General features: G+C 34.4%; 1 protein-coding gene across 1 annotated transcript; it reads left to right on the top strand.

Moving 5' to 3' along the window:
* Positions 1–479: 479 nt before the first annotated feature.
* LOC139856956 (diacylglycerol kinase 1-like) lies at positions 480–7,131 on the top strand. Its single transcript, XM_071845666.1, has 8 exons — positions 480–848; positions 1,236–2,704; positions 3,182–3,548; positions 4,022–4,098; positions 4,493–4,612; positions 5,113–5,277; positions 5,862–5,999; positions 6,827–7,131. Exons 2-8 carry the CDS (start codon positions 1,490–1,492, stop codon positions 6,974–6,976), a joined length of 2,232 nt encoding a protein of 743 aa, XP_071701767.1. The 5' UTR covers positions 480–848; positions 1,236–1,489; the 3' UTR covers positions 6,977–7,131.
* The last annotated feature ends 2,126 nt before the right edge of the window (positions 7,132–9,257 follow it).

The raw sequence follows: 9,257 nt of genomic DNA, 5'->3' as shown, positions 1-9,257 counted from the left end.
TTGTTTTATCTTTTAGTTTTGTATATTCTATTAGCATTAGGGTGATAATTTGCAATTATAATGGTGTGGGTAGTGCAGGTGTATGTGTGTAATGTCTACTTATTTGACTTTGATTTTAATGGTGAACAGATGTGAGTAAAAGACATTAATGAAGGTGGGTAAAAGAGATGGAAGAAACATACTCTTGCTCACATGCTAGTCACATGAGAAAATACTGTGCTTTGTGAAATAGTTATAGAAGTACTGTATATTCTTAATTATGTTTTAAAAACACAATGCTCTGTTGAAAAACTCTCTAATCTTGCATAATTTATAATGAGAGAAGTAATTTAGATGGTGATGATACTTTTAATTAACTTAACATGCTCATTATTTACACTTTTTGATTTTTTTTTTTTTCGTATTAACCCCTACCACGTGACATCCACATGGAACTTTACTTTTCCGGTTTCTTCAATGAAGGGACTCAAGTGGGCCCACTATACCAAAGCCACGTCATCAATTCATTTTCTCGCCACGTTATAATCGGAAAATGATTCCCTCTTGCGCGCACACAAAATTGGAAGGAATCTGAATCTTCATTCTCCCCAACACCAAGAGAAAAAATACTTTCGTAAAATCACCGATCTATACGTACAAATAATTGTATGTATATTTAGCTTAAAAGGCGAACCTACACAGATCTACGAATCATAGTTTAATCAATATTATTGTTACCTTTTTGCCTTTCGCTGTTTGCGTGATTCACGATACATTTATCCTTCTAGGGTTTTTCCGTTTCACTCATTCAATCGAGATCCTTTTTCTGCGTATATCGAATTATTTCATACAGAAATCACAATTTATTTGTAAGTCTTCATCTTAATCGTTTAATTAAGTTGATAATTTTGTTTGTTATGCTACTACCGATTAAAATTGTGTGTGCGGCGTGTTTAGCCCTAGTTCGTGGTAGATAGTAGGAGAATAATAGTCTGTTAATATTTGACTGTTACTTGATGGAAAAGTCAATTTATTGGTATGAAGTACTCGTAGCATTTATTTGGTGAAATAATTGCGTGCAATTTTGAATTATTGATCGAAAAATTAATTAATTGGCATGTTATTGGCTGTACACAAATGCATACGTGGATGTATGTACCCATGGAAGGTTGTTATAGTATTTAGTGCTTTTTATTGATGTTGTTAGGTTTGCCGTCTCTCTGTCCCATGCTCACACAATTTATTTTGTTTTGTAGGTGATACAGTTATGCTATTAAGTTTTTAACAACAAAGGAGTTTACGTTTATTTGTTACAATCTGTAGTTTCGAGGACAGAGTGCGTAGGATATTACAGAAGGTTGTGAAAAATGTTTAAACTAATCTTTATAAGTTGACGTCTCTCGAAATTTGCTCATCACGGTGTTGAGTGTTGAAAGTTATTTATATTAACTGTGCTTGAATGATAGTATGAATAAGAACTTGTAGAATGCGTAATAGTGGTATTTAGAGAATGGATGACTATGGGCAACCTGATATTTTGCCTCCGGCATGGATTAATAAGAGTCCATCTGAATTAGCAGAATCATATGTGTTCATCATCTCTTGCTTTATTGCTGGGATAATTGGTATTCTTACTATTGTGTATACTGCTTTTCAATGGAGAAGAAACATTAGTTTAAGTTTGGTGAAAGCCACTGCAAGAAAAAAGAAGGATCCAAAATCAAGAAGCAAGGTTCCTCTAGCTGCTCATACTTGGTATCTTGAGTCTGGATCTCGTGGGAAAAGCTTGAATTGCTGTGTGTGCTTAAAATCGGTGTCCTCATCTCAGACTCTCGGGCCAACAGTGGTGACAGATAGCTTTATTCACCGATGTAGAATATGTGGGGCCGCAGCTCACCTTTGTTGTTCTTCAAAGGCACACAGAGACTGTAAATGTGTATCTATGTTTGGTGCTACACGTGTCTTGCACCTATGGGCTATACGGTGGACCGAGGTGGTGGATCAACCTGATGAAATCTCATTCTGCAGTCATTGTGAAGAACCTTGTAGTGCCTCGTTTCTTGGTGGTTCAGCAATATGGTGTTGCCTATGGTGTCAACGGTTGGTTCATGTTGATTGTCATAGTAGTTTTTATAGCGACACTGGTGATGTATGTGACCTGGGTCCTTTTAGAAGGCTGATTGTGTCACCTCTTCGTGTTAAGGAACTTAGTCGTTCTTCATCAGGAGGAATATTGAGTTCCATCACCCATGGAGCTAATGAGATTGCATCATCTGTACGTGCGAGCATTAGAAACCAAAGTAAGAAAGCCAAGCAAGGAAGTGAAGTCCCTGTTGAATGTAGTAATGGTAGTGTAGGGGAATCTTCTACAGACAGCACAGCAGATTCTAATTTAGCAAACAATTCTTCAAATAGAACACAAGAAAACTCTCAAGGGGACTACAAAGAAAATCACAATGGGAATATCAACACGGATACAGAGGGTACAAGCCAACGACAAGATGGTGTCGTGGTCAACAAGTTTGGTCGAAAAATGACACTTAAGAGAAGCATATCAAATGGTCAGAGAGATGAGTCCTATATAGCAGGGATGAAGCAGAGATATGAATTGAGTGATTTGGGCCCAGATGCAAGGCCTCTTTTAGTATTCATTAACAAGAAGAGTGGTGCTCAGCGAGGAGATTCACTGAGGCTACGGATGAATATTCTCTTGAACCCGGTTCAGGTCAGTGCACCATTAGGTCTCAATTGATACATTAAACTTTAGTATATATTCAATTAATACGGTTGGTTCTATCAATTAAAAATCTAAAACAATCCTTGGTTATAAGCTCTTGTAATCTTATGCTGCTAGTTAGTGGGAAAAGAGAATGTGAAGACATGCACAAGGAATATTGAACTTAAACATTATAATAAATACTATTTTAGAAACCACTTTTAGTATGATTAGTATAGTTGTTCTTTATCAGCTTTGTTGTTGACGAGTAGCAATTCTTAGAAGTACTAAAAGTGTTTGAACCCCTCTTGGTGTGTTACTGGTCGGCTCATATTGCTACCTCTATATAGTATGTGTATGCTTACATGTGTATAACCGGGTATATCTTTTGTAGCCCTGTTGTATCGAGAGTTTTGAATGACTCTTTAACTTTTCTGGTAGAGGGTGTTCTGTATATTTAATCAGACTTGCTACAATGTCTTTTAGGTTTTCGAGTTGAGCTCAACAGAGGGACCGGAAGTTGGTCTTTATCTTTTCAGAAAAGTACCCCATTTTAAAGTTCTTGTATGCGGAGGTGATGGGACAGTTGGATGGGTATTGGATGCCATTGAAAAGCAAGATTTTGTTTCTCCTCCACCAGTTGCTATTCTACCTGCTGGAACTGGAAATGACTTGGCTAGAGTTTTAGGTTGGGGAGGTGGTTTGGGAACAGTTGAGAGACAGGGAGGCCTCTGCACGATGCTGCAAGGGATTGAGTATGCTGCTGTAACACTTCTCGATCGTTGGAAGATTTCTATAACCAACCAAAAGGGAAAGCAGCTCTCTACCCCAAAATTTATGAATAATTATCTTGGTATGTCACACTCTCTTAAACGACCCAATATAAATGTGATTGTCATGATAGTTAGCATATTTCCTATGTATTAAGTTACACTCTTTGATATCAACGAAAATGTTCGCCTGGAAATACTATGCTGTTGGGTTGCACTCGTCATATGTGAGTTATTGCTAATTTGAGCCTCAATGTTTCTCTTTTTATTTTCTTTTGGCAAAAGATCATGTTATTTAATGTGAGAATCACACTATTGTTACAACGATAGGAAAGTCGGGATTTTTTATAAATCTCACTTTATCAATTTTCATGATCTGATGTACTCGTTTGGCTGTGTACGTTAAAGGCGCCTTTGTACACCCTTTGGTCCCTTTCTCACACAAATATATCTTTTGTTTTGTCTTTCACGACCTTGCCATTCCTCATTCTGTTATTAACTTGTTATCGTGGATCGTTAATCATTACACGGGGTTCTTTAAAACCTGTTTCTGCAGGTGTTGGATGTGATGCAAAGGTTGCTCTTGAAATTCACAATCTAAGGGAGGAGAATCCAGAGAAGTTCTATAACCAGGTGTGCGTGCATGTTTATTTGTTTTTTCTTAGAAAATGTTTATTGAAGCTTGAGACATGTGCTTTCATTGGATATTGGAGTGTGTTGGTTTTTTTTGTTTGGTTCTTTGCATTTTGGCCAAACTGGGGCTTGGGGGTGGGGCCAATGGTATTTTATTTGAAGCTGCTGGCTATTCCAATAAATCAACTCATAGTATAATTTAGTATTTTATGTACATTGGTGTGCACATTTCACCTTTTAATTGTTTTAGGTATACAGATGTAGCTAGACGTGGCTCAAATGGCTGATAATATGCATATGCATTCTGTATAATAACGCCCTACTTAAGTATCAACTGCATACATTTTTGATCCCTGAGTTCATAATGCTGAATGTAGTTTGTGTATGATTGCAGTTCATGAATAAAGTTTTGTATGCCAGAGAAGGTGCTAGGACTATTATGGATAGAACATTTGCAGATTACCCTAGGCATGTTAAAGTGGAAGTGGACGGCGTTGATGTTGAGGTCCCTGAGGTTAGTTCACCCGTTCTTATATGGGAATTCGATATCATTAATGAATTTTTAGTACATACTTTCATGTTTCCTAATTACATTTCTCCGTTTAATTACACAAAAAAAATTAAGGGAAATTTTTACCAACCATGGATATACGTTTTACATGTACTATTACACACGCATCTATAGTCATGGAGCCATGGAAAAGTGTCAACTATCGGTACTTGTACAAAATTTTGCAACTGGTTACCCTAGTTGTGATTTATGACTTACACTTTGGATGTGAGATCATTCATCATCCTTATAGCCTAAAGTAAAAGCATAATCTGACAACTATTGACCTTAACATTTTCAGAGTCTCCTGATGTGTGTCCATTTCAATCAAATGAGTGGATATTACTTCTCTTGTTGTTACTCTAATAAATCTTGTTTGCGGTCCATCTTTAATCCATACTTCCATTCATTCATTCGTAGTTTATATCAGATGTTGATATATTTTTATTGTTTATTTTTCTCAGGATGCAGAGGGTGTTCTTGTTGCCAACATTGGCAGTTATATGGGCGGTGTAGACTTGTGGCAGAATGAAGATGATAACTACGATAATTTTGATCCTCAGTCTATGCATGATCGGTTACTTGAAGTTGTAAGCATATCCGGGACTTGGCATCTTGGAAAGCTTCAGGTAACATTATTTAACAGATGCAGTTTACTGGTGCATTAACTGCTATGACTCTTGGTCGCATAAAAAATTAGCCAACTTATGAGTTTTCGTTTGAGGGCGTTTTCCTTTGGAAAACGACCCCGTTTCTATATGAGTTTTCGTTTTTTCGCCAAAAAATAAAATATAATAAAATAATCTTAGCCAACTTTGGTCTGACTTCTGTGTTAGGAACCAACTTATTTTCAGAATCACATCAAATGAAAAGTTAACATTGGTCAAAAAATACTGACAGCTCATCTGCCACGTCATCATCTGACTCATTAGCATATTATGTATTTTAGTCAGAGTTCTGGAAGTTGGTCACCCCGGATTAACTACTTTTTTGGAACTTTAATTTCTAGCCTAAGAAATATTGATTACAAAAAACAAATTAGACCGAAGTTGGCTACCTTTTTATGAAGTCAGATCAATGAGAAATTATCGTAATCATAATTTCTCCTCGTTTTTCATTTCCACGTATGGTTACAACTTACAACACAAATTGCTCTACTTTTTTATCGTCCCCTGTTCAGACCTAATGAAGAAGTATCTAATTAATTACTCAGGTAGGGCTTTCTCGAGCTCGAAGGCTGGCACAAGGGCAGAGCATCAAAATCCAGCTTCTTGCCGGTTTGCCTGTTCAGATAGACGGTGAACCGTGGATGCAGTCACCATGCACATTGACCATCTCACATCATGGCCAGGTTCTTTCTCTTTCTGTAATGTGAATTTAGTTTTCTAATAGTTCTTTATTTTTAGTCTTTCAACCAAACTTATCCATAATCAAAGCACTAAATTGGTCCCATTATTACTGGGTAAAGCTCAGGGGCGGAACATTTCAAAGACCTGAGTGGGCAGTCGCCCCTACTAGAAATTTGATTGTAATTGACATTTTTTAAATAGTATAGATAAATATTAATAATCTTTCACCACCGGCCCGGTAGACAATAATAATACGCGTATGAAAATAGGTCAATATCCCAAATCTAAAGAGATAACTTGATAGCCCAGGCCCATTAAATCTGAATTTAAATAGATCAATAGTGATAATAAAAAGTACTCCGTATATCTACTAATAATCTATACATTGTCCTTTGTTTCAAATAGTTATTCATTATAAGAGATTTCTTTTCTTTCTTTACACCTACATTCTGCTACGTTCAACAGCTGATTTGTACATATATTATTACAATATTTGATGTAGTCTAACAGATCTTGTATCCTATTAAAATTAGAACTTATCTGATTATTAGAAATGGCTTTTTACATATAAAAGTTGAAGGTTATTAATCTATTTTGTGCGGTTTGATAAACTTTTAATGAAAATAATATCACTTTTTTGTTTAATAATTTTATTCGAAATCTTTAATCTGTAAATTATACGCATTCAAGTGATTATGATTTTCGTCCCCCTAACTAAAATTTTCAAGTTCCGCCACTTGTAAAGCTGACAGTAGTCTTGTAATGTGAATGAACTTATCTATTTATGCTTGCATAATCTGACACATTTTCTCTGTGCACTATTCAATAGGCTTTCATGCTGAAAAGGTCTGCTGAGGAGCCTCTTGGTCATGCGGCAGCTATAGTAGCTGATGTGCTGGCACATGCTGAAAACAATCACGTGATAAGCGCATCTCAGAAACGAACCCTTCTTCAGGAAATAGCACTCAAATTATCCTAGAATATGGTTACTTGTGAGTTTTACTTCTAGCACTAAATATATGTAGTTCTCGACTTTATTCCCCTTTGGTGTCATATCACATATGCCCTTTCATTAACGCTTGTATACAAACCATGATATAATATAAGAATGAAAAAGTTTTTGTGTAAACTTCGTACCGGACAACATTATTACAGGTTAATGTTGGTTTTGTGAATCATCATTAGATGATGATGGTAGAGATGTCTATCCTGACATCAGATTGTGTGATAACTGCACCAATTCGACATCATTTAATTTGTATCAACCTTAGTACATCAAGCTATAGGAAACTTGAGATAATGAACTGAAAATCAAGATTATTGTAAAGACAACACAATTATTGGCCAACAATGTTGACCAAAAGTTAGAGTAGTTAAAAACAATTGTAGTCACAAGATACCTTTCAACCATAGAAAGAGAACGTTCCCTTTTCCTAAATTAATGGATTAATTTGAGAATAATGCATTGTTTTATGCATTATGTATACAGCTTTTAGAAGCTGTTTTTTTTCTTAAGTATATTGTTAGGTCTTGCTGATAACTAAAGAAATTATGAAGAACAATGTAAAGTATCCTAGTTTATTTTTGGACTGATGGTCTTAACAAAATGGCATACAAATGAAGACACGAATGCGCAAACTTTCGTTGTGATTGTGACTAGGTTCATTCTCGATTCTTGGAAAAATGTACAAGTAATTTCTTAACGAAATTCTTAGAATGTGCCTAATTTTCTAACGATGTTAGTCAGGGACTCTTTGTGTAACTTGTGAAAACTACGAGGATTTTCCACGTCAAAATTATTTCAGGTACGCAACTAGTAATAACAGTATGTTACAAACACTGTTCCCATAATTATGTTTTAAATCAATTACATTATTAATCTCACTAAATCTTGATTAAGTTGGTTAGCTTAAATAAGCAGAATAGCTTAAAACCACCACTTGCTTTGGACTGCTTGTAGACATGTAGATGACCGAATGAAAGGAACCGTTCATATACATTATAAACGATTCACAATAGTTGATTACATCGCGAGGTATTTGACCTCTATATGATACATTTTACAAACATTGCATTCGTTTTTAAAAGACAATCTTTCATTTCATCGACAGTTGACGATATGCATACCATTTCATAATATATCCAACTATAATTGACTTAATAATAATATTGATGAACTCGACGATTCGAATGCAACGTCTTTTGAAATATGTCATAAATGACTCCAAGTAATATCTCTAAAATGAGCAAATGCACAGCGGAAGATTTCTTTCATACCTGAGAATAAACATGCTTTCAAGTGTCAACCAAAAGGTTGGTGAGTTCATTAGTTTATCATAAACAATCATTTCCATTAATTTAATAGACCACAAGATTTTCATTTCATTTCTCGTAAATATCATGCATCTGCATAAAAATCATTCATATGGATTGAACACCTGGTAACCGACATTAACAAAATGCATCTAGAATATCCCCATATATAAATATCGAAGTACTAAAGCAGTTCAAATTCTCTGACTGGGGCGTGTCAAAGCCCATAGATCTATCTTTAGGATTCACGTCAATTGGTGGCAATTATAATAAACACAAATTCTTAGGCTACCAAGTTCAACAAGGGCGATATCCGGTATAATAATTCAACCATAGAATGTAGTTTCGATTACTTGTGTCTATTTCGTAAAACATTTATAAAAGCAGCGCATGTATTCTCAGTCCCAAAAATATATATTGCAAAAGCATTTAAAAAGGGAGCAAATGAAACTCACTCTACAATATTTTGTAGTAAAAATATTCATACTACGATACTGAACAATTCAGGGTTGGCCTCGGATTCACGAACCTATATCAAGTATGTATATTAACACTTTTAATAATATCCAAATAAATATATATTTTGATATTAGTAATATACTTGTGATATTAAATTTAATATTAATAATTACTTAAATATTTTTATTTTATATATTTTATTAAATTATCATAATAATATATTATATACCTTATTAATATATTTTGAATAAATACTTAGTATTATTATTTTAAATACTCATAGTTTTTGATATGATAGTATTTCAATAGATTCGAGTTATATTAAAACGTAAATGAACGAAAAATAATTTATTAGTAAAAGTAGTATACTTATTATATATAATTTTATATATCTACTGTTTGTATCTATCTTATGATATCTATCTTTTTAGTTTAAGATCATAAAAATATATTTATATTTTATATACAAAATACATTTAAAACTAAAG

Source organism: Rutidosis leptorrhynchoides, chromosome 7 (genome assembly GCF_046630445.1).
Source record: "Rutidosis leptorrhynchoides isolate AG116_Rl617_1_P2 chromosome 7, CSIRO_AGI_Rlap_v1, whole genome shotgun sequence".
Taxonomy (NCBI): Eukaryota; Viridiplantae; Streptophyta; class Magnoliopsida; order Asterales; family Asteraceae; genus Rutidosis; species Rutidosis leptorrhynchoides.
This window is presented reverse-complemented; position numbering and strand designations above follow the sequence as displayed.